The sequence below is a fragment of the Desmodus rotundus genome, chromosome 4 (assembly GCF_022682495.2).
Source record: "Desmodus rotundus isolate HL8 chromosome 4, HLdesRot8A.1, whole genome shotgun sequence".
Lineage (NCBI taxonomy): Eukaryota > Metazoa > Chordata > Mammalia > Chiroptera > Phyllostomidae > Desmodus > Desmodus rotundus.
The window spans coordinates 148,982,732-149,007,149 of record NC_071390.1 but is presented as its reverse complement, the minus strand read 5'-3'; the positions used below and the strand labels follow the sequence as shown (position 1 = coordinate 149,007,149).

Genomic DNA, 24,418 nt, shown 5'->3' with positions numbered 1-24,418 from the left:
ACTTTTACATTTATACTTTCAGCCCCGATTTCTGTGCTGAGCTCCCAATCTGTGTATCTAACAGTCTGAGCATTTTCACCTGGATTTTCAAAAGGCGTGTCTAAATGCAGTCTAAATGGAACTCTTCTTGGCTTCTCTCTTTTTATCCTATTCTTCATCTTGACGTTATTTAATCTATAGTTAAAAACACATACAACAAAACATATGCTTCACATAAACAAAGATACAATCTGTCTGTTAATTTAACCTTCTAATTATTCTCGACTCTGGCCCTGCTTTTCCATTCCTTCTACTCTTGTCCTCTTGCAGCTTTCTGCATTTTTGTGTCTGTCCTGTTCTTCCAGCCTCCTAAATGATCTGTGCCTTTAGTTGTGTCCCTCTAAAATCTGTAATATTTCTAAATTTTAAATCAGAGTGTACTTCTGACTTAAAGTATTCACTGGTTCCCTAAATGCTACTGGATATGGCTGTTTTTTAACATGACATGCCAACTTTCCTTATTGTCATTTGCTTCCCCTTAGATATTTCTCTTGCTGCTCCTTTTGCCTACTCTGTAAGTCAGCATCATTCCCGACTGTACCATGCTTTTTTTATCACCTCAAACTTTTTTCGTGCTCCTCCTGTATCCTCAGCTTTTACCTGGCTAACTTTTGAATTTCTGAGGTGTAGTTACTTGTTTCCAGGTCTCTTCCTTTTTGCTCTATGGTATCCCTTGTGTAGTTCTAGCATTGTGTCTAATATGCATTTAAATGATTTTTGTTACACTTTCTTTTCCTATGAGGTCCTAGAACAAAAGACATTTTTTTATTCATAGTTTTAATATTAGCACCTAGCTGAGAACTTGACACTCAATTCATTTTTAGGTAGTTTCTATCTTAGGTGCTGGCACAACTGTTCATTCTATTTCCCAAACTGGAAATGTGGGTGTTTTCCTAGTTTCCTCACATGTAACCAGAGTCCTTAATTTTGCTTTTAGTTGGGCATATGTGTTTGCACTTGTTCGTTTGTTTGTCCATTCAACAAATCTCATTAAGTGTGACTGTGCGCTAGGTGCAGTGTACTGACCATGTTATGGGCTGAACATTGTATTGAATTTATAAAATTTATAGATCAATTTTTGGAGCAGTAATGTTTACAAAGTTCAGTTTTTCCATTTGGGAGCACAAGTTCATCTATTCAAATATATTTTTCGGGGCCTAAGGAAAGTTTTATAAGTATTCCTCACTTGGTTTTCTATATTTTTGTTAGAGCTTATTTGTGTTAAACAGTTTTTCTCCCATTATAAATGAGATTTTTTTATTCTGTTAATTCTAACTTATTGCTCACATATGGGAAACTGATGAAATGATCTTATATCTGGCCACGTAATTAAATTTAGTAGTTTTCATGGACTTTGGTTTTCAGATATTGATTATATCAATGACATATACCAGGGTTTTTCTTTTTGGTATTTATTTAAGTTTCATTTTTCATATCTTGGTACATTGCTTAGGAACTCCAGTACAATGTTGAATAAAAGCATCTTAGTATTATTCTTCATTTTAATGAAAATGCTTTCCATCAATGTCATGCTAAGAATGATGTTTATTCTAAATAATTTTTAAAAGTCAAATTGAGGAGACATCATCTGTTCCTCACTTGCTGAGTTTTATCCTGAATCCATATTGAATTTTACCAAATACTTTGTTGGTCTGTGGAGATGACCATGTTAGTCTGTCAATGCAAAGGATTACAGTGAGAGATTTCCTAAAGACAAGAGTTTCTTAACATACCTGCTCTTTTCCTGATTTATTTAATGCAGTTCTGGATTTGATTGCCAGTTTTTTTGTGTGCACCCTTACCTCTTATATCAGCCACATATAAGTCAGAAGTTTTCTATTTATTTATTTAGTATTATTTTATTATTATTTTTTTATTGTTGTTGAAGTACAGTTGTCTCCATTTTCATCCCACCACGGCCCCTGTCCCACCTCCCACCCTCAAACCTACCTCCTTTGGCTTTGTCCATGTGTCCTTCATACATGTTCCTTGATGAACCTTCCTCTATTTTCCCCCATTATCCTTCTCCCCTGTTCCCTCTTGTTACTATCAGTTTGTTCTTTATTTCAGTGTTTCTGGTTATATTTTGCTTGCTTATTTGTTTTGTTGATTAGGTTCCACTTACAGGTGAGATCATACGGTATTTGTCTTTCACCACCTGGCTTATTTCACTTAGCATAACACTCTCCATTTCCATCCATGCTGTTGGAAAGGGTAGGAGCTCCTTCTTTCTTTCTGCTGCATAGAATTCCATTGTGTAAATGTACCATCTTTTTTTGATCCACTCATTTACTGATGGGCACTTAGGTTGCTTCCAGCACTTGGCTACTGTAAATTGTGCTGCTATGAACATTGGGGTGCATAGGTTCTTTTGAATTGGTGTTTCAGGATTCTTAGGATATAATCCCAGTAGTGGTGTTGCTAGGTCAAAAGGCAGTTCCATTTTTAGTTTTCTGAGGAAATTCCATACTGTTTTCCATTGTGGCTGCACCAGTCTGCATTCCCACCAACACTGCACTAGGGTTCCCTTTTCTGCACAGCCTCTCCAGCACTTGTTTGTTGATTTGGTTATGATGGCCACTCTGACTGCTAATGTTTTATTTGGTATATTGTCATTTATAAGTGAGATTGGTTTATAATTTTCTCACATTTAATTCTTCCCTGCTTTTATTTCAGAATTACATTAACTTTACAAACTGTGTTTAAGTAGTCTAATTTTTAAATTAGAAAAACTTTAAATTTGAACTTTTTAAACAACAGGAACTAGTTGTTTCTTTAAAATGTAGTAGAATTTGTCCATAAACAACATTTAGAAAGAGGCTGTTTCTTGGTATCTTTATTTCCCCAAGTCTGGAAAAGAATCAGGAACAAAGTAAGAGCTTTTTTCTTTTAATACTTGTTGAATAAATAGTCTCTTGATACGTTTCTGGGAAATGATTTACTATATAGAATTATTAACAGTTTATTTTAGTCAGAGTAGCATTGTTATCCTAGTGAATTCAACAGGATACATAATTAGTTTGGAAGAGAAATACATGGAAATTTGTCTTTGGGGATAGATTTTCCTCATAGGAAGATGCCATTCAGCAGTAGTCTAAAGTCAAAGCTAGCATTTTTAGAAATATGTTGATTTGTATGATTATAATTTGTATCAGTCTAATTTGTATCATTGAGTAAACTGTATTGGCCATAATTACCATGTATAAAAAGACCAAAGGTAAACATTTTACAAATGTATTCAAGTTGTGGATTATTTTTAGTGTTTTCTATTTCAAAGCTTATTATGTAATTTAGATTCGTTGTAATTGTTTTATAGGCAAATAATTTTTTCAGAAGTTACAGTACTTTAATTTCAGTAAAACTGGTTCAGTATATCTCTACATTTCCCTTTCTAATTCAACATTTTTAAGCATTCATACAATAATGGGTATGTTATTGAGGTATTGAACATATGAACGTAACTCTAGGATTTATGTGATAAAGCAGTGGTTCTAAACCAAGGAGAGTTTTATCCCCAGGGGACATTTGGCAGTGTCTGGAGACTTTGTAGTTGTCCTAATGGAGGGTGAGGGAATGCCACCGTTGTGTAGGGGGTAGAGGCCAAAGATGCTGGTGAACATTCTGTGACGTGCAGGACAGGCTCCACAACAAAGAATGATCTGTCCCAAAATGCAGAGGTGCTGAGGTTGAGAACCCCTGTCATAAAAAGAAAGATACATACAAAACTATGAATACACAAATACAAAAAGGTATTCGTAGACGTGCGCTTTTTTCCAGCAACTAAATTATAACAGTTTACAATGTCCTTATGCAAAGTGTGTGAAGAGTATTCTGCTCTTGACATCTAGTGAAACATTTAAAACTAAAAAATGTAGGTTAAGATCAAGCATGTAAATCAGAGTTGCTGCTCATTCTTATTTTTCCACTATTAGGAAATTCACAATTAAGGGAACTAGGAATAAATTAAATGATTTGTTTATGACCACTAAGAAATCATAACTGAGAAGGAATAGAATGTAATAAATTGTTAGCTGAAGTAATCTATCTCCTTTAAAGATCTTTCATTTATATTCCCGATTTAATATTAAAGTTTTGAATATAAAAATATTTCTTTTGATAGTTTTCTGAATAATTGCTGAGTTACTCATGTAACTCATGAGGCTTTTTGTGTTTTAAAAATTGTCTAAAGTCATAGAATTTTAGAGCCAAAGCAGACCTAGGTTGTTTAACCCAGGTTTCTCATTTAGAGCTATTACAAAATCCGTATTTAGAGAGGTGAAGTGATCCGATCCAGTGTCACACAACTGGTTATTGCCAGATCGTGGACTGGCACCCACACCTCTTGACTTCTAGTCGTATATTCTTTCAGGGTGAGGGAAAGTTTTTAATCACACTTTGGATTCTATTTGAATCTTTAATTTTTTTCAAACTCTGAATATTGAAACTGTTACTTCCTCAGATAGAGTATATATACCTATATATGTTCTAAAATGAATTTTAGTATATATGTTTATATATCCTGTGTGTTACTTAATTTTAATTTATTTTATGCCAGTTTAAATATGAATATTTCAAAATTTTCACAGGCAACAACACCTCCAAATCAAGGACGTCCAGATTCTCCTGTGTATGCTAACCTTCAAGAACTGAAACTATCCCAGTCTGCTCTCCCTCCACTTCCTGGGAGCCCAGCAATTCAGATTAATGGAGAATGGGAAACTCATAAAGATAGTTCAGGACGTAGTTATTACTATAACAGAGGAACACAGGAAAGAACTTGGAAACCCCCTCGATGGACTCGTGATACGAGCATGGGCAAAGGAGATTTTCAAAGTCCAGGAGAACCAGAGGTATGAGAATCAGGAAGTCCATCAGTGAGTTACCGAACTTTGGTTTTTTCATTATTCAGAGACAAAAGGAGGGAATAGGTTTGTATCTTTGTACTGAAATAATAGAACACTTGAAATCTCTAAGATACCAAATCTTCTTTCCAAATTTTATTATGTTAATGCTAGTTACTGCCTAATCTCTTAACTAGTAGACAGTAGCTAACCTTGTAGTGTGCTTACTAGTTGCAGAATTAACTCTACTAAAGCTGCATGGTGCCAATGATTTCCTTCATGTGCTGATGTGCTAGAAGATAGTTAAATCACTGTTATTGCCCAAGCAGTGACTTTTTTTTAGAAAAAGATGGAAAGAAATAATGTGTCTTAGCCAAATACATAACGGCAGATATTTAACTGATTCAAACACACACTTGATTGATTTGGTCTGTGAGCAGGATAACTTCTCAGTTCCTGTCAGTCATATGTTCAAGATCACTTTTTGTTTACATGGAAGGGAAATAAATATAATCTTACGTCTGTGCTAAAAATGGATCATCCTGTAAGTTTGACAATGCGTTCTACGGTCATTGTTTTCTCTGACAGGTGTTCATACTATCTTTCCCCTCCCTGCCTTGGTTTCACCTTTCCCCACACTTCTTGATGAAGGGTGGTGTGGTGAATTGGCCAGCTTTGTTTTGACACATACTTACCTCAGAGGCCTGTAGAGATTCCTGGGGTTGTCTTAGATATGCCGGGAAAGTTTGGTTGGGGTTGACATACTGGTGCTAAATCCTGCTGTTCCATAGTCAGGGTCCTGGCCTGCATAGGACACCCTGCTCTTACAAAGAGCAGCTGGCTTGTACAATAAAAAACGGGAGCTGAAAAAATCAGGTAACACCAGTATTTAGCAGATTCTAAAAGCTTTTTGTGTTAATAATCCCTCTTCTTGTCCCATTTTTTGGTTGGTTATTTATAGCGTTGGTGTGGTGGTAACTTGTACTTTAGTGTTCAAGAATGAGATTGAGAATAGTGAGAGAAATTATTTCTGGTTACTGTAATAAGAAAGGTGTTAGGAAGATTAATTTGAAATGTAGATCTAGAAAGATTTGAAAATGAATTATCCTGTGTATCAACAGTAAAGTAAAATCTTGTAATTTGGGAGAGTTGGGGAAAGGACTAAGTTATAGAGTGATTTAAAGGAATTTAAAGGACACACAGGAACTTTTAACAATATGTTTTTTAGCTTTCTATCTCAATAAATGAAAGAGTGATTTGTATATCAGAGTCTCAGCTTACACTGCCAGTCTCTGCACAAATCGTAAAAATAGGTGTTTCCAAAGTGGCTGGAACACATCTCCCAGTAACTTTTTGAGAAGGGTTGTGCATGGGAGGCAAAGTTGAGACTTTGTGAAAATGTCTGTATTGTGCTCTCATATATAATTGCTAGTTTTCCTGAATGTAAGGCATTTTGAACTTTACTTTTTGGCAGGCTGGGTCAGCTACTTGTTGGGGAGTTCCTAGTGTTAGAATCATTAGGCCTTTCCTTTTAGACTAACCAAAGTTTCCACAGAAGTTTTAAAATCTCTCTAGAAAGTCAGGGCTGCGAGGGTGTGCATAGTTAGCATTCAATTTTGCGTACAATCCGTGGTGTCTCCTCTTTCTGTTTAGTACCCTTGTCTCAATTATGATGTCTGAGTTGTTGTCTTCCAGCTCAGAATCTTACCGTTTTTCCCTCTTGAGAGGGAACAAATACTGTGCTTCTGGTATAAGGGAGAGGTGAGCGTCCAGCAGCTAGGTGTGAAAAAGGGGGTTCTGGCAATCTTAGTCCTTACTTTAGTACCCCTGCATTCACCTCCAGTTCCGGGAATACATGATACTTTCAGTTCCTGCGCCGTTTGAAGATTCTTTATAAACTTGTTGGATTTCATCTTCCCTTCACAACTCCACTCCCCACTCTCACCAGTTTAGATTCTGCTTTGTTGTTCTGCTCAGCTTTCAGAGTTTCGTGACTCTTCTTGTGGGTTTAGGTCTTTTAAAACATACTATTTTTATTTTAGTGGGGTTTGAAATTGAGCAAGTGTTCAGTCTTTCATCTTAACTTTGAGGCTTATTATTTCAGTGTTCACACTAGAGCAAAGATTCTCAACTGGGGACAGTTCGCCTGAGGGGTAGGGGTTAGACGATGTGAAGACAATTTTGGTTGTTGCAGCTGGGAGAGCGCCCCTGGTCTCCAGGGGATGGAGGCCAGAGATGCTGTGGAATAGTCTGTGAGTCACAAGACACCCCCCACACACAGTATCTGGCTCTAAATGTCAGTGGTGCTGCTGTTGAGAAGCCTGCCTTAGAAATTTTGACGTGCACACTATCAAATTCTAAAGTTAGTATCTTCTTGCTCCTTAAAGCTGTGCAGGAACTGTACATATTTTTGTGCCATTGTTGTCTTTATATTTTGTTTCTATTTTTAGCCCCCTTGTTATTGTTGTACAGGGTGACTCTTAAAATTAATTGTCAGATTTACCACCTTTTAAAGTCATATTTCTTTGCAAAAATTAGATTATCTTGGATAACTTTTCTGCCGTCTTAAGTACATACTTTTAAATTTCCTTGGTGAGGATCGCTTAGTGATAGAGTCTTAGCTTTTGTTTATTTGGAAATTTACTTATTTCATCCTTGTATTTGAAGAATGTCTTTACTGGGTATACAGATCTAAGTTGAATGTTTACTTGTTTGTTTTTTCCCCTAATTTATTAAAGATTTTATTCTCATGTCTCCAGGCTTCCATGGCTAGTGATGACAATTTAGTTGTCAGTTGATGGTCTTCATCTCAAGGACAGCTTGTTGCTGCATGCTGGCAGCTTTTAAAGACTTATCTGTCATTTTCACCACCATGTGATTAGACGAAGTATCTTTTCTATTTCCTGCCAGGGCTTTGTTGGGACCCCTGAATTTGAGGAGTCCTATCTTTGATCAGTTTTGGAAAATTCTTAGCCGTTATCTCTCTACAGCTTCTGCTCCGTTTTCCCTTTCTTCTTGTTCTGGAATGTTGAGTAGATGAACATTTTGTCTGCTCACTCTGTCATGTCTCTTGATTTCCCTTATATTTAAAACTGTTATCTCTATGGCTCTTTGATTCATTCTCAGTGACTGCTAGATGTAGCTCCTGTTCACTATTTTCTTCATCTACATTTTTACTTGATGATAAACCAGTCCTTGAATTTTAAAAATGTGTTATTTTTATTTGTTTGGTAGCTTCCCCTCTTATTACTTTGAAAAGTTTTAAGCCTACAAAAAACTAGAAAGACAGTATAGTGAGAATCCGTGTACCAGACTCTTCACATAGGTTACCAGTTGTTAGTGTTTTGCTACATTTGCTTGATTTTTCTCTCCCTCCTTCCATCTTCTAGTAACTTATTTTGAACCATTTGGAGAAGACAACATAATTTTTTTAATTCTCTTAAGTATGTGGACATTTTCCAGTAAAACCTCTTTTTTGGTGAAAATAGATTTATCACAGAAACAATTTAATGCTAATGTATTGTTTAATATGCAGTTAATATCCTATGTTTCTGACTTTTTAAGTAATGTCCTTTATAGTTTCTTTCCTGCGATGAAGGATCCAGTGAAGGGTCATCTGTTGCATTTATTTGTTATATCTTTTTTTAGTCTTATATTTTTGTTTTTGATAATTCTGGTATATAAAGTCATTGAAAATCTGAGCATGCTGTCTGTTTTTCTGCTGTCACTCATGGTGTGTTGCTTCACCTCATGGCACAGGCGTGTGTGTGTGTGTCTTAACATGAGATTATAGTTCTTAGAAATTCATATATAGGAAGTTTTTTTAATCCTCACCTGAGGACATTTTTTCATTACTGTTAGAGAGGGAGAGAGAGAAAAGAAGAGAGAGAAGCATTGGTACGTGCCCGGATGGGGGATCTTATGTGCTGAGACAGGGGATCGTCCTTTCTCAGACTGGATAAAACCCACAACCTAGGTATGTGCTCTGACCGGGAATTGAACCTGTGACCTTTAGGATACCAGGACGATGCTCCAGCCAACTGAGCCACACTGGCCAGGGTATCATGTATAAGAAGTCTTTAATGCTGGGGTTGGAAGTTTCTTCCTTTAGAGAGTGTTTGCTGTTGTGTCTGCCAGGTGCTTAGGCAAACTAGTATCCTCTGAACATTTGAAACTAAGTTTGTAGCTTTAGTCTTTACTGGCCACTTAGGTAGGTAATTTGTATTACTTGAAGATGGGTTTGTGATTAAGGATTTCCCTAATTTCCCCCCATTACTGGGGAGGATTCCTGTGATTTCCCTAGTGTTGAATAAAGGGACAAAATTTCCTTCTGGCTCACCCATAGTCTGTGGGTTTAATTCTTGGCGGTTCCAGTTTTGTATTGTAGGGTGTCCTTTTAGAGTCCCTGTCTTTGGTGGTCCTGAGTCCTGTTCCTTAATACTTCTGCATGGCCTTGAAAACTAACGTTCTAGTTCGAGGTTTGGCAAACGCCTTCGAGGAGAAAGCTGGTCTTTCCTTATCTTTTTGGATTCTTCTACTTAGTTTTTGTCCTCCAAGGTATTACTTAACTAACCTCTCGCTCATTAATGATTTTTAAAAATGTTTCATCCAGATGATCAGTTGGGTACCTACCTTTTAGTATGCTATAAATGGAACATTTTTAAAGCCCTCTCACATATCTGCTAGGCTACATGTGCTGCAGGGTATATACCCCAAAGTTCCTGAGCCAGGTATCCTGTTGAGTAGAAGTATTTAGTATAGAGCAGTTAATGTTTGGAGAATCCTTGCCAAAAATACTCTTAGTTTTTATTTCATTGCCATTAAATGGCTCTTTCCTAACAGTATAAATATCAAGATCTTAAAGCTACTCCTGTTTCTTACTTTTTATGGCAGAAAGGAGTCTCTTTTTTGCTCAAAAATTGGGAAATTGTGGTGAGCATTTTGTCAACTCAAAAATCATATTTATGAAAAATATTCAGTGTTTCTTAGATTAATTTTATTAATTAGATTGCCTTTTATTCTGTTGCTAAAAGATTTTATTGCCCTTTGCATACCTGAGCTTACATTTTAAGTGGTCTCTATTAAATTGAAAAAATTCCTGATGTTTAAATTAGGTTTTCCTTTTTTTAAAAAAAAAGGTTTTATTTTCAGAGAGAAGGGAACAAAGGGAGAGAGAGAGAGAGATTGATGTTCAAGAGAAATGTCAATTGGTTACCTCTTGCACACCCCCAACCGGGGACCTGGCCCACAACCCAGGCATGTGCCGTGACCTGGAATCGAACATGCAACCTTTCGGTTTGTGGGATGACACCCAACCCACTGAGCCACACCAGTCAGGACTCCAATTTTTTTAAATGTTACTATTAAAACATACGCAGCTCACTTGCAAGGCTTCTGCAGCATTATCTTTGTCAGTACTTGTGAATGTATTAATATTAGGCTCTTTGTTTTTAAATTACTTCTGCAACATTTAGAATCTACCTTAGTGTTACAGATCAAATTACAGTGGTAGAAAATACATGGTTAAGATTTAATTACAAAAACCCTTTTACCTGAAAGTGACCCTGGAAGAGTTATTTGCACGTGAGAATTAACCCAGTAGATATTTATTGAATGAGTGAAGTGCAGCCAAATTGCTACTTAGCCACATTATGGTGCCTTGTATTTGAAAAAGCAGAGATTAACTTTTCTCAGTCTTTTTTTTTTCAGTGTCTTATATGTCTGGAGTTTATTGTGCTTTTTAAAGTAAAGCATACCTAAATTATTTGTACACTGAACTTCTTAATCTTTGTGCTTGATTTTTTGTTTTTGTTTTGTTTTAAAGTTTAGTTTCCAACTGTCTTTAATAAGCATTTGGTTGAGTGAGTTAGGAAAACTTGCCAATAAATTAGAACATAAAATAGTGTTACCAAGGTAGTATCTTTTCTCCCATGTCTCCCACACACTTTTTAAAAATAGTTTAAGTTACACTGATGGAGCACTGTTGTTTGCCAGGCATTTGACTAGGAACTTGTGACAGACTCACAGGTGAGTGAGAATGTGAAGATACTCGGTGCCCTTCATCACCTGCTTTGCTGGTACAGAGGCGTGTTTGTGCGTACACTCCTGTGTCATTTTTCAACCTGATTTCAGTTCAAAGGCAGCATTAAATAAAAGGTAGCATTTTTGTCTCTGTGAAAACGTTGTTTTCAATTTTATTATGGTGAACTTTTCTTTGAAATTTGTTTATTGTTTTTTTAGAGAGAGAGAAAGGGACAGAAGGAAACATCCATTTGTCCTTCTGCTTATTTTTGCAGTCATTGGTTGATTATTTGTATGTGCCCTGACTGGAGACTGAGCCCACAACCGTGGTGTATTGGGATGACACTGTAATCTACTGAGCTACCTTGCCAGGGTGGTGAACTTTTCTAGGGTTGCATTAATGGGATGAAATAACTACTATTAATTTCACCTTAACACTTACAGTATACCATTAAAAAGAGTGAACTATTTGTTTTGAAAATTATTAAAATATATTCAGGTTATTTTTGTATTTATAGTCAAATACAGTTGCTTAATCTCTTAGATTTTCAACTACTGCATACTTACATTGTCAAAGAAGAAAAATCCTTATATTTCTGACTATTTGTAGCTTCTTTCATCAGAAGAAAACTTCCACAGCATTTGTTACAGCCAGTCAGATAGGCAGTGTGGTTCTCCTCCAAGGGGTTGGTCAGAAGAGTTGGATGAACGTGGGCATACCTTGTATACCAGTGACTATACTAATGAAAAGGTACATTCTTTTTTTTCTCCTCTAGTTTTCTTGGTTAAATCCTCTTGTAAAATCGTGTACTGAAATTTATTAGTATTTAAAAAACACTCAAAATACTTTTCATTGTAATTTGTAGTCATGTAGATTGACAACATGAAAACTCAGTGTCTAACTACTGACTCATGGTTTTGAACTGCACCCAATTACATTGATTTTTATGGCGTCAGAACTTAAGACAGACCTTTTTAAGAGTAGGCTTGTTGAGTGTCATTCTGTTTAGACTTCTTCAGTAAACATACTGCTTTATACAGTCATCCCTTAGTATCCTTGAGGGGTTGGTTCCAGGACCCTCTTTTCCCCCCACAGATACCATAATCCAAGGGTGCTCAGGTCCTTGGGTTATGTAAAATGGTACAGTGTTTGCACATGGCCTACAGCAGAGTCTGCCTACGTATCACTTCGTTCGCAGGATTCAGTGTAGAGTTTGGCATGTGGCAAATCTAAATTTTGCTTTTTGGAACTTTCTGGGATTTGGGGAATGGGGAGGGATATTTTCAGTCTGCAGTTGGTTAAATCTGTGGGTGGGAAACCTGAGGATACAAAGGACTGACTGTATTTTTCTTGGGGAATAGATTTTTGGTAATACTAGTTTTCTTAGCTTGTTGTTATGACATACTACCTCACTTCCTATACTCCTTTTTCTTTTATAACCAAGTTATATAAAAAAAACAGTCATGATGAATCTAGTATCTTATGATTAATTAACTAGTTTGGAAATGCATATTGAAGTTTTATGTGTGTATTGCATCTCAGATCATCAGAGAAAGTAACTGAGTTGATTGGGCTGGTTTAGAGGATAGGCCCTTGGGAAAGAATGGAGGAGGTAGGGTTTTACCCCCGCCCCCTCCCCCATTTCTGCTTTAATTATTTGAATGTGAGGAAATGGTAGTATTCACATATATTACAGTCAAGATCACATGTTTGTATTAGCAGTAGGCTTTCCCTCTTCACATTCTCTGTATTACATTGTATGAAATAGTTTTGCTATGATTATTTAATCATAGTGAGTAAGATATGTTGGCTACATGAAGTTTGGCTTAAATTGTTCAGTAGTTTTCTACTTAAAGATTGAAGAAAAATCCTCTTCTGTTAAATTTTCAATCCTGTTTTGGGGGTGGGTGTGGCCCTGTGTTCAGTGCACATGTATCTCTATCTTTATGTTATATAAGAGTATTTCTTATGTTTTCAGTGGTACTTGAACTACTAGCTTGACTTTGGATGAAAGGGAGGGAAAATAAGCTTACATTTAATATTGAGTTCATTTACTCTTTCTAAACTTAAAATGTAAGTATTAGCCTCAGGTTGATAAATTGTTTTTTGCAGCTTTCTAAAGCAAGTAGACTAGAACTTAGAAGAATAATATCTGATGTCTCTGATTATAAAAGCCTAAACTCTCTTTTACTTAAATTAAAAGATACCACTGTTCTGTTTTTATAGTGGCTCAAGCATGTTGATGATCAAGGTAGACAATATTACTACAGTGCCGATGGATCTAGGTCGGAGTGGGAATTGCCAAAGGTAATAAACCTTAACACTGAATTTCTGTTTAAAAATAGTGGATGAAATAATATGAAAATGGTTTCAGTAGATTTATTTTTAAATTTTTATTCAACTTTTTTTTTACTTTTTTTTATTGATGTTCGAATACAGTTGTCTCCATTTTCCCACACCCACCTCCCGCCCTCAATCCCACACTCGTTTGGCTCTGTCCGTGGGTCCCTCATACATACTCGACGTTTTTATTTTATTAATTTTTTACTGAATTTATTGGGGTAACATTGGTCAATAAAATTATATAGGTTTAAGGTATACAGTTCTGTAATATACCATCTGCATATTGTATTGTGTGTTCATCCCAAGTCAGGTGTGCTTCCATCACCATTTATTCCCACTTTACCTTCTTTTCCTCTTGTAATTACCATACTGTTGTCTGCATCTGTAAGTTTTTTTTTTCTTTGCTTAATCTGTTCAACTTTTTAAAAAGCAACAAAATTAATTTCTTCAGAATTCATCAAGAATCTTGTGATTGGCTAAAATTTTCTAAAACGTACATTATTTTTGTAGATATTATTGATTATTCCTATTAAAAATTGTTTTGGTTTAACGTGAAATTTGTTTTTAATTATTCTTGGAATAAGATTTCTCTTCATTGCCAATAGTGCCATCTTGTATCTAGTTATCTTGAATACATTAAATTTTCTACTTGAAATTGGTCTTATATTTAATCTTTATTTTGAAGAGAAAGAAAATCAACTCACTATTCAAGTTTATTCATGCAGCGTGTGTTGTAACCCAGTCAGTTACTGGCTGAGAGGCAGCGTGTCACAGTGATAAGATCTGCTGGGGTGTCGTCGGGCGGGGTATCTCTCTTCAGACTGACATCAGGGCTAAGTTTGAATGATATCTGAGCAAACACTTAGATTTTAATTAGTACATTACTTTAATACTTTAGAAAACAACTATAATTAGCATGTCTGGCATCAATTATCAGATAGACTTTAGTTTTTAAAGAAATTTCTTTTCCCTAAAATAAGTCCATTTAAAGAAAAAATATTTGGTATAAATAAATACATGGGGATATAGAAAAAAATTACTAGGTGTTACTAATCTAGTGAACTGGTGCTAACAGTAGTTTTTTTCCTATGTGAGTGTTATCTGGCTTGATACTCATGAAATAAGATGATATATACAGCCTGTAGTTCATTTCTAAGAACATGCCTTGTGCATCTGTGTTGAGCCAGTAGCAAAAGAGCTCCATTATAATTCTGATGGCTTTAAAATGTTATGTTGATCAACCTCCACGGATCTCAAGGAACAATGTAGGTTGCTATAATGGAAACTTGGTGGGGGTTAGGGAGAGAGGGATGAAGGAAATATTGGTTCTTACTGGTTAATTTGGCTGTCAAATATAGCCCTAGAATTCTCTTGTAGTTAAAAAAGCTTTGTAAAGTCTTCAAATAAGCATTTTTGGGTACTTTATCACGCATTTTCCATAGGTACTTTCTTTTTTGCCCATCTCAGCAGAACTAAAACTATTTCATATTTTTAACCACTGTGTTGTTTAAATTAACATTTTCTAATTAGAAGTCATATTAAAGTTTACATTTAGACAGTATCATTGTTTTTTTAAGTGTTGTTTTTTTAAGTATTTTTTAAGTATTGTATTTAAGAAGATATATAGGCTCAATATTAGGAAACTAACTTCTGGAGATGCCCTGGGTGAAAGGGAGATGAGAGGCAAGGAACTTGAGTTATATCAAAACCTTAAAGGGTAGTTAGTTTTACAGAAATGGAAATGGATGCCGATTGTGACCAGTGTTATTAGTTCTGTGATATTATCTTATTTTCTGCCGCCATATGCCACTTAGAATAAAGTGTCAGAAGGTCTAGGCAATTTCTTGAATTTCCAATTAAATTTGATATGTAGAGGAGGCTCAAGTTGGGTACAGCGGGAATAAGGAAAAATGTTTTGGAACCACTATTTAATGGATTCTTAATATAAGATAAAGAAAATTACAGATTAAATTCAGTATCCTAAGAAATCTAACAATGAAAGTAAGTCTTAAATAAGTTCTGTCAGGCAGATTTGTAACCCTCAATACAGAGATTAGAAACTTAACCACTATTTTCTGAATACATCTTTGATGCTCGGTACTGTGTAGGTGTTCTACAAGATACAAATGCATAGAGCCTGGTCTTTCCCCTCAAGGACTTTGTTATAAATTTGGAAAGGAGAAACATGTTCATATGCCAGCTAAGGAAGATAGAACTTGTACACACACATTATATACATCTGGTTCTAGATTGGGCATAGGTGAAGGGAATGTAAGCCCAAAGACAAGAGGAAGGATTGGTAAGGAAAAATAAAGAGGGATGAATAAAGAGCAAAGAAACAAAATATCTCTCAAAATGAATGCCATTTAGAATTTTTTTTAAAAAAGACATAAAAAACTGATGCTATTATAGACATGAGAAAATCAAGAGATCATTGTACTCTAGATGATAAAGACTTTATATGTTGTAGATTTTCAAAGATTTAAATGAGGAACCAAAAAAATCGAAACAAATGTTACATGAACAGGTAAATGGAATAAAGAATAAAAAAAGGGTTTTTTAAAATGAAATTGCTTCGTTTGTTTTAAATAAGGTTTATGTTTTGTTTTTTTATTTTTAAGTATATTTCATTGATTATGCTGTTACAGTTTTCTCAATTTTTTTTCTCCCTTTATCCCCACTCCAGCCTGCACCCCCCAACCCTCCATCATTCCTTCCTCCTTAGTTCATGTCCATGGGTCGTACATATAAGTTCTTTGGCTTCTCTGTTTCCTATACCATTCTTAACCTCTCCCCGTTTATTTTATGCCTACCAATTATGCTTCTTATTCCCTGTACCTCCCCACCATTTTCTCCCTTCCCTTCCCCACTGATAACCTTCCATGTGATCTCCATTTCTCCGGTTCTGTTCCTGTTCTACGTGTTTGCTTAGTTTTTGTTTTTTAGAGTCAGTTGTTGATAGTTGTAAGTTTGTTGTCATTTTACTGTTCATATAAACTAGAAGTTTTTGAGATAAAAAAGATAGTCATTGAAATAAAAAGTACAGTGGGTAGCATAAACTACAGAAGAGACAGAGGAAGGTAACATTAATGCATAGTTAAGGGAAATGGAAGATAGGTAGAGTTTTCTATACTCATACTAGGAAGTAAATGGAGGAAATGGTAGAGAAATAATATATAGAAATATGACTTACAGGTGTTTTCTAAAGCTAAAGGAAGGATAGGTGGAAATCCATGTGTTGACAAAGTTTACTGGGTCTACAGGACATCATTATAGGGAGACCATCGTGAAAGCCATCAAAGGGTTAAAGATGAGATTACCTACCTGGGTGGATTGCATCATTGAGCCACTGAGGCCGTCCTTTACCCACTGCTGTATCAGTGCTCTTTCCTGTGCACCTTTTGCTGTGTAGTGGCCTCCCACTGTGGGTGGGGTATGTTGTCATTCTGTTAACTGAGTTCAGTCATGTGACTTGCTTTCACTGATGGAATGTGAGCAAACCTATCAGAAAGCATCGAAGTGAGATGGGCTTCTGTACAGGGCTTGTTCTTTCACCTCTGCCATCGCCATGAGAAGAATATGCCAGGTCAGGCTACTGGTCCCAGGAAAAATAGATTTTTTTAAATAAATAAATAAACAAAGCCTCAGAGTCTGTGGGAAAATACAAAAGATCTAACATTTGTTTTATTGGAGTTCCAGGAGAGGAGAAAGAGTGCAAGGCTGAAAAACATTTGAAGAAATACTGTTTGAAAATGTTCCAAATTTGGTAAAAGGCAAACCCAACAGATTCAAGAAGCTGAGGAAACAGTAGACAGGATAGACCCAAAGAAATCCACGTCAGCATTGTAATCCAATTTCTGAAAACTTAAGGACTTCACTACCGTCACCCCGGCCCCCTCCAATCTTGAAAGCATCTCAGTGAAACAGCACATTACCTGTAGGGTAATAATGAGTTGAATGGCAGTCTTCTTAGAAACTGTGAAGCCAGAAGGAAGTGGTATAGCATTTTTCAGGTGTTGAAAGAGAAGACCTGTTAATCCATAATTGTGTATCCAGCAAAAATTTCCTTCAGGAATGCAAATAAAATAAAGACATTTTTAGATGAAAGTAAATTGAGAGATTTAGCACTAGCCATCTTTTTCTGAAAAAATTGCTATAAACAAAAGGGAAATGCTAACTGACGAAAATTTGGAACATCGGGAATGGAGAAACAGTTGGAAGGCTGAATATCTGAGGAGACTTTGTCCTGAATTCAAAAATTATGTTTGATACTCAGAACAAAAATTACCTTTCTGGAGACTTCCCCCCTTGTAGTACAGGCTTCCCCCCCAGGTGAGGGTTCTGGGAGCCCATCTGTATCAGTGCACTAAGTAGCCTTGTTGTGAGAGGCTGCATTCAGCTTCGGTGAATTTTTTTTTGAAGACTCAGTGCATTTGCGTTGGCCAGTCTCATGCTGGGTGATCTGTGAGTGCGCCTGCTCAAACCGCACTGAGTGTTCAGCGGTTTTTGACCAAAAATGTCATGATCCCTGTGCCCACCCTCCACATTCACCTGATCTTGCCTTGAGTGACACTTTGTTTGTTTCCCCATTGAAAAAAGTCCTTAAAGGGAAATGTTTTGCCAATGTGGAAGAGATGAAACAAAAAACAGCAGAACAAAAAGGCATCAAAATAGACAAATCCAAAAACTGTTTTCAGCAGTGGAAGAAACATCTCAATTAGGTGTATTGTATCAAATGGAGAGTACTTTAAAGGTGACTGAAGTTTAAACATGTAAGAATAAATACACTCTTTATTACATATACTGGTTTTGGGGGCCCCCTTGTAGAGATGTTTAAGACAACTATATCAAAAAGAGGGGAGAGTAATGTAATTTTGAGTAAGGTTTCTACATTCCACTTGAAGGAATAAAATGCTGATAGTAGTAGACTGATGGCATTAAGTATGTCAAGTGTAATCCCTAGAGCAAGCACTAAAAACCATAACAAGAGATAAATTCGAGAAACTACACTTGGCCCGTGTAGCTCACATCGATGTTTCTCTCCCTCTCTTTCTCTCTCCTTTCCCCTCTCTGAAAATAAGTAAATAAATAAAATCCTTAAAAGAAGGAAAGAAAAAAACTACAAATGGTCCTGAGTTACGGTTTTTCTACCTTATGATGGTGTGAAAGTGGTTGGCATTCAGGAGAAACCGTACTTCACATTTTGCATTTTGACGGGCTAGAGATACACACACAGTCCTCTCTCGTGATGCGGGGCTCCTGCCTGGAGTACAGCTCTCAGCCAGGCACGTGATCATGAGGGTAAACAACAGATACTCCACGGTGTGCTGTGTTGCCAGCAGTTTTTGTTTGTTTTTTTGTTTGGGGGGTATTGTGTTCTGAGAATGTTTAAGGTAGGCTCAACTTAGCTATGCTGTTCAGTAGATTGGGTGTATTAAATGCATTTTCAACTTCCAATATTTATAACTTCTGATGGTTTTTTGGGGAAGTAACCCCATTGTAAGTAAGTCTGGGAACATCTATATAGATAAATTAAAATATAGCAGTAGCCCACAGAAAGGCAGAAAAGGAGAAACAGGGATGTAAACAGAACAGAAAACAGACTTAATCCTAACATAAATAATTACATTAAATATAAATGTCCTAGACATATCTGTTAAAAGATTTTCAGAATGGATAAAAAACTATGACCCAACTATATGCTTCTACAAGAAAAATCACTTCAAATGTAATGATATATTACATCATGCTAAAGGTTATCAAATAATATGCAGTAAATCTCGTAGTATGTGGTGAGATTACAGAAGCTTTTCCATTAGAATTAGTAACTAGATTAGAACTTCTCTATCACTGCCTCTGGTCAACTATAAAATAAGAGAAAGAAAAAGAAATACTAGTTTTTCCTGCTTTCAGAAAGTAGAACGTTCCTATGAAACCTTCCATAAGCCAAAGTGGCATAAAATAGAGTACATGACAGCTTTTTCATGAAAAGCAAAATTTTTCTTTGGATCTTTTTTTCTGCTGGTGAAAACAAGTATAGGTCTTTTATAAAAGGGAAGTGGCATAATACAAACTTGTGGAAAGTAGGGGATACCTATAGTAGAATTGAAAAGAAAGATACAGTTGGTTGGTTTTTTTTTTTTTTCTTTGATTACTAGAAAATTAAGAGAATCCACAAACTAACAACTGATGAGAGTTCAGTAGAATTGCTGGGTATAAAATCAATGTAAAAACTACTCGTTTCTCTAGTAAGTAGTCAGTTTGAAAATGTGATGGAAATAAAGTTCCTCTTTGCATTAGCCGCAGCAGCAGCTAAAGGAGAATCTTGACTAAGAAGATGCCTGTTAAAAGTTTGTAAGATCTTAAGTAAAACTTCAGAGCAGAAGTGAAGGACAAAAGAAGACCTGAATAAATGGTGCAGTATACCATTATGATGTTGCATTGGGAGTTAATTTTATAATAGTGGCCATGTTAGTCTGTAAAATTCACTGCATTTCCATTTACCATCTCCCTCCCCATCTTTTTGCAACTCGTGCTAAATTCTATTTGCAAACAGTTCTGTGAAGAAACAAAATATTTCTGAGTAGGGAGAATGTGTGTGTGTTGGGTGGGGTACACAGGAGGGATGGGATTCCAGCTGCGGTGATTAAGATGCGGTAGTATGGGGACATGTGTAGAGAAATAGACCAGAACAAAATAGGAAGCTCAGATGTGGCATTACGAATCAGCGGGTTAGGCATGTACTGTGCAATAAACTGCTAGGATTATTGGTTATTCACATGAGAGAGAAAAATAACTAAACGTAAACCTTGACCTGATTTAACACTTCCAGGTAGATTAGAGATATAAATATAATAGGCACATAAAGGCTATAGAAGGATTTATCAAAGAATATCTTTGACTTCAAAGTAGGAAGGATTTCTTAAACAATACTAGATAAGGAAAAACTATGAAAGGACAGATTAACATATGTGACTGCATCAAAATTAAACGAAATGTCTTCTAATGTAAAAAACACAATACACAAAGGAGAAAAGGTGAGCTGCAGACTAGGAAAAGATGTCTTCAACTCAGCTACAAAGGTTTAGGATCCCAAGAGAACATCCTGTTCTTTTATACCTACCAATAAGAGAAAGATAATCCAGTTGAAAATAGGCCAAGTACATGACTAAGCAATACACAGAAGAGGAGGTACTTGAAATAAGTACGCGAAAAGATACTCAGTTTTACAAGTACCTAGGAAAATGTGAATTAAAACACTGAGAGAGCATTTTACCCTTCAGATAGATTTTTTAAATGTTTGCAAATATACATACATTTATTTTGTATACATAAATGCATATGAGTTCAACAATACCAAGTAGAGCAGTGCAAGGCACTAATTTACACTCTCACCAGCAGCATGATATGCATGATATGCTGCTGGTGAGAGTGTAAATTAGTATTACCACCGTGGGCGTATCCATTTATAGCCATTTTGTAGAAATAAAAGTAAATGAGTTAGCCCTGCATACTCACTAATGTGGATACATTTTTAAAAATGAAAACATTGAATGAAAAGAGCAAGTTGAAGAATACGTGTATATGATTCCATTTATATAAACTTTAAAACAAGTAATACATACATTTACATATACATAAGTATGTATCAAATTATAAAATGCATGAGAATAATGACCACTGAATTACGTGGTACTTACTGCTGGGGAGGGTGAGAGAGGAATGGAATCTGGAAGCTGTATGACATGTAGAGCCTCTAATACGGCTTTAGTCTCTTGTTTTCTTTTTTTTTAAAAGGTACCTGAAGCAAATGTCTTAATGTTAGAGATGTTAAGGCTTGATGGTAGATTTTCATTATAGTCTCTATTGTTTTGTATAAGTTTGACATAATTCAAATAAAATTTCAGTTAAATTTTTTTAAATAAAAATATTTTTAAAGGGATTAGGAAAATGTTTTTTAGCCATGTGGTTAAAGTAGGGGTGTGCGTGTGTGTGTTGTGGGGTCTTATATTTCGTTTCTCTAATTATCACACTTTATTTTTGTATTCTGTCTACACTAGATTTTATGTTTCATATATGCTTTTTAATGGCTTTTATGAACATACTATTGCCTAGTAAAACAATTAGCACATTTAAAATTGTGATTATTACCTAGTTTAACTTTACATTATTTTTGTTGCCACATAGAAAGGGTTTTTTAAATAGTTGTGATAATTGTAAAGGTCAAAAGCTAGGATAAGTAACGATATTCATGTGTAAGCTTTCACACAAGTATTAATTTTCATTATTGCTAACGATGGTTATCTTGAAAGGGTAATATAGCACTCTTTAATAATTGGGTCTCTTTTCACTTAGAGATTTCTGGCACAGAATTTTTTTGGTAGCCTTTAAACTTGTTTATTCTAGAAATGATCCCTAAGTGAACTGTGATCAATTTTAAGATTAGCCACAGTGAATTAATAACAAACACCTACCTTGATTACCTGGCTTTGGCAAATTTTAATGTGAAGAATGAAATAACAGTTTTGGGAGACAGTTTGAGAGGGGACTGTATGGATTCATTTTGGAGAGAATAAGTGGCATATTGTGGAGAAAGATATTGGAACATTAAAAACACCTTAAAATATTAAAAAGTACCAAAGATACTTTAATTGAAATTACAGCCAGTCATTAAATTTTAAGATTTACTGGGCTTTTTAGGAGCAGAGGTAATAGATATATTAGATATCTTTTGGTTTCAGTAGAAGAATGTAACCCTTAAAAAGAAGATTTCTTTTGTTACTTTATTATAATGTATCATTTACTAAATTACCTGTATAAAACAGCATAACTTTTAAACCTCACATTTCTGAAATGTTTATGCTTGGTGATATGCTTGACATTTCAAACATTTAAGTGATTTAATGCCTTATTTTATATGCAATTTTCTTGACAGTTCATCATTTGTTCACCACTAATAGATTTAGGAATGTTCTTTAGAGTTAGGACCACCTCTGCCTTTTAACCTGGTTATATTTTACCACTTCAGAGAAACAAATAATAGTGTGTTTGGCCTGTAAGTAAAAACAGAAGTGAAAACAAATGTACAAAAATCCCTTTAAATGTGAAGAGTACTTTACAGTGTATGTAAGCAAAAACCTAAACTGAAATTTGAATTCATGTGGCTTTTAGAAGTAACAGGAACCTAAAAAGTTGTCTGATGACTTCGTTTTGTAAGTTATGATAACTAATATTTATTGAGAATCTACTATCAGGGCAATATTTGCTACTTCTATTACTTTGTTCAATCCTTATATCAACTCTGTGAATTAGATATTTCTGTTATATCTGTTTTACAGTTGGTGAAACTTAGGAAGATTTAATATTTTGCCAAAGATAGTATTAACTTGGTCCATCCAATACAAAAGTGTTGGTCAGAGGTGAGAAAACTGAGGCCAGAACATTCACGTTAGTGTCATATAATGAACTTGACCTAAACTTATGTGTCATTGGGAGCCAGCATGTTTAGATTCTGGTTTTGTTTCTATTATTTATGAAGTACATTTTTTTTCTTTAGTATAATGCTTCATCCCAGCAACAAAGAGAAATAATTAAAAGTAGAAGCCTGGATAGGAGGCTACAAGAACCAATAGTATTAACAAAGTGGAGACATAGCACCATTGTCCTGGACACCAATGACAAGGTAAGACTTTCTGAGAAAATCTGTTGAGAATTTTGGCAAATTCTTTATTATTTTATTTTCTCCTTGGTTGAATCTCATAACCTTGGTGACTAGCGTTTTATTATATGTTGCATCAGTTGGTCTTGGAGTAGGTTTTGGTTTTGAAGTGGAGTTTTGCACAGTAGACCTTCTCATCTGTAGCTTAATGACGTAAATATACCTTGATACATTTGAGCCTACTAGTCGACAGGTTTTGTTTTGTTGGATAACCCTATTTTAAAGTCACATACCTGTTAATTGTCTTCAGTCTGTAGGAGGTTTTATAGTGCATACATTTAATTAATTTTCTCCATCCTGGGGAAGATTGCAATCCTGTGATTGCAATCTTAAAGATAAATAAAGGGCAATCCTAAAGATTGCCCTTTATTTCCCTAAATGCTCTCTGCATATAGTGCTGCTTTTATCAGAGAAGTAATAGTCTCTATTTCATACAGGGAATGAATTTTGATGGAAACTTCAGAATGGAAAAGTCATAAAGTTTTTAACTTCCTAGTTACATCTTTTCATGTAGCTTCATTTTGGGCATGGAGTAGGAAATCAGTACAAATTCACAGAACATAAGCATACATACTAAATATTAAAATGTGGCGGTAAATCCCAATACTAAATAAATTATTTTAGAAAGATATTTATTAATGAGAATTTAAAAAAATTTACTATCAGGCTCTTCTTTTGACATAATTTACAGGTTTCTTACATTTTTAGGTGTGTTACTGAAAACAATGAACTCTCCTAAGGCATATTTCTCTGTATTAGGATACTTTGTCTTAAATTCCTTTATAAATTATGTCAATCCATCAGTCAAGACAAGTTTTGTGGTTTTTTAAAGTACTACAAGTGACTGAAATTCATCTTTGTTTAATTAAAAGGAGGATTTTTGTGGAGCTGTAGAAATAGTCTACACACATTGTGAGATGGACTAATAGAACTGCAATGAAAGTAGTAGATGAGTTTCTGATTTTTGTTTTGTAAGGTTGAATGTAGAGGGCATATTAAAGGATTGAAATGCTGGGGTTTGTGCTGTTGAAGAATGCTTGAAAATATATTAGCATTGAGATTAACCTGAGGGGGTAAGATTTCTAGAGATTTTAATAGAAAAACTCATTTTACTCCAAGAACCAGATTACAATTCCGGGTATAGAGAAACCTGCTAAATACCGTATATAATGCTCTAATGTAAAAACCACTGTTGAACCAACTCCACTGCCTCTTAAGGCTGAGCAAAAAGGATGATTATTTTGGTAATATAGACTTACAGTTTCTTACTCCTTTTTAATCTTTCTTGAAATTTATTTTCAGTCAAATAGAATAACTTTCATGAAGTTCTTATATTTCCATTTTCATCTGGTTGTTTCAGAGTTGTAAGGACATGATTGTCTTGAGACCAGATATTCCCCCTTTTTTGGTAGAAATGTCTTTTTTCCCTACCTATCGTTTATAAATGGAATCATA

The 24,418-nt window shown here is 35.3% G+C and overlaps 1 protein-coding gene across 10 annotated transcripts in view; it reads left to right on the top strand.

Annotated features, from left to right (window-relative positions):
- ARHGAP12 (Rho GTPase activating protein 12) overlaps window positions 1-24,418 on the top strand; it is a 123,039-nt gene that overhangs the window by 53,151 nt on the left and 45,470 nt on the right. For 4 of the 10 annotated variants that reach the window (XM_045183059.3, XM_045183058.3, XM_024573863.4 and 1 more), the window contains 4 exons: window positions 4,626-4,889; window positions 11,512-11,652; window positions 13,129-13,209; window positions 22,802-22,927. In XM_045183059.3, coding sequence (XP_045038994.1) covers window positions 4,626-4,889; window positions 11,512-11,652; window positions 13,129-13,209; window positions 22,802-22,927 — 612 coding nt within the window. The remainder of the gene's footprint in view (window positions 1-4,625; window positions 4,890-11,511; window positions 11,653-13,128; window positions 13,210-22,801; window positions 22,928-24,418) is intronic. The other 6 variants (XM_045183060.3, XM_024573864.4, XM_045183061.3 and 3 more) reach the window with 5 other exon arrangements.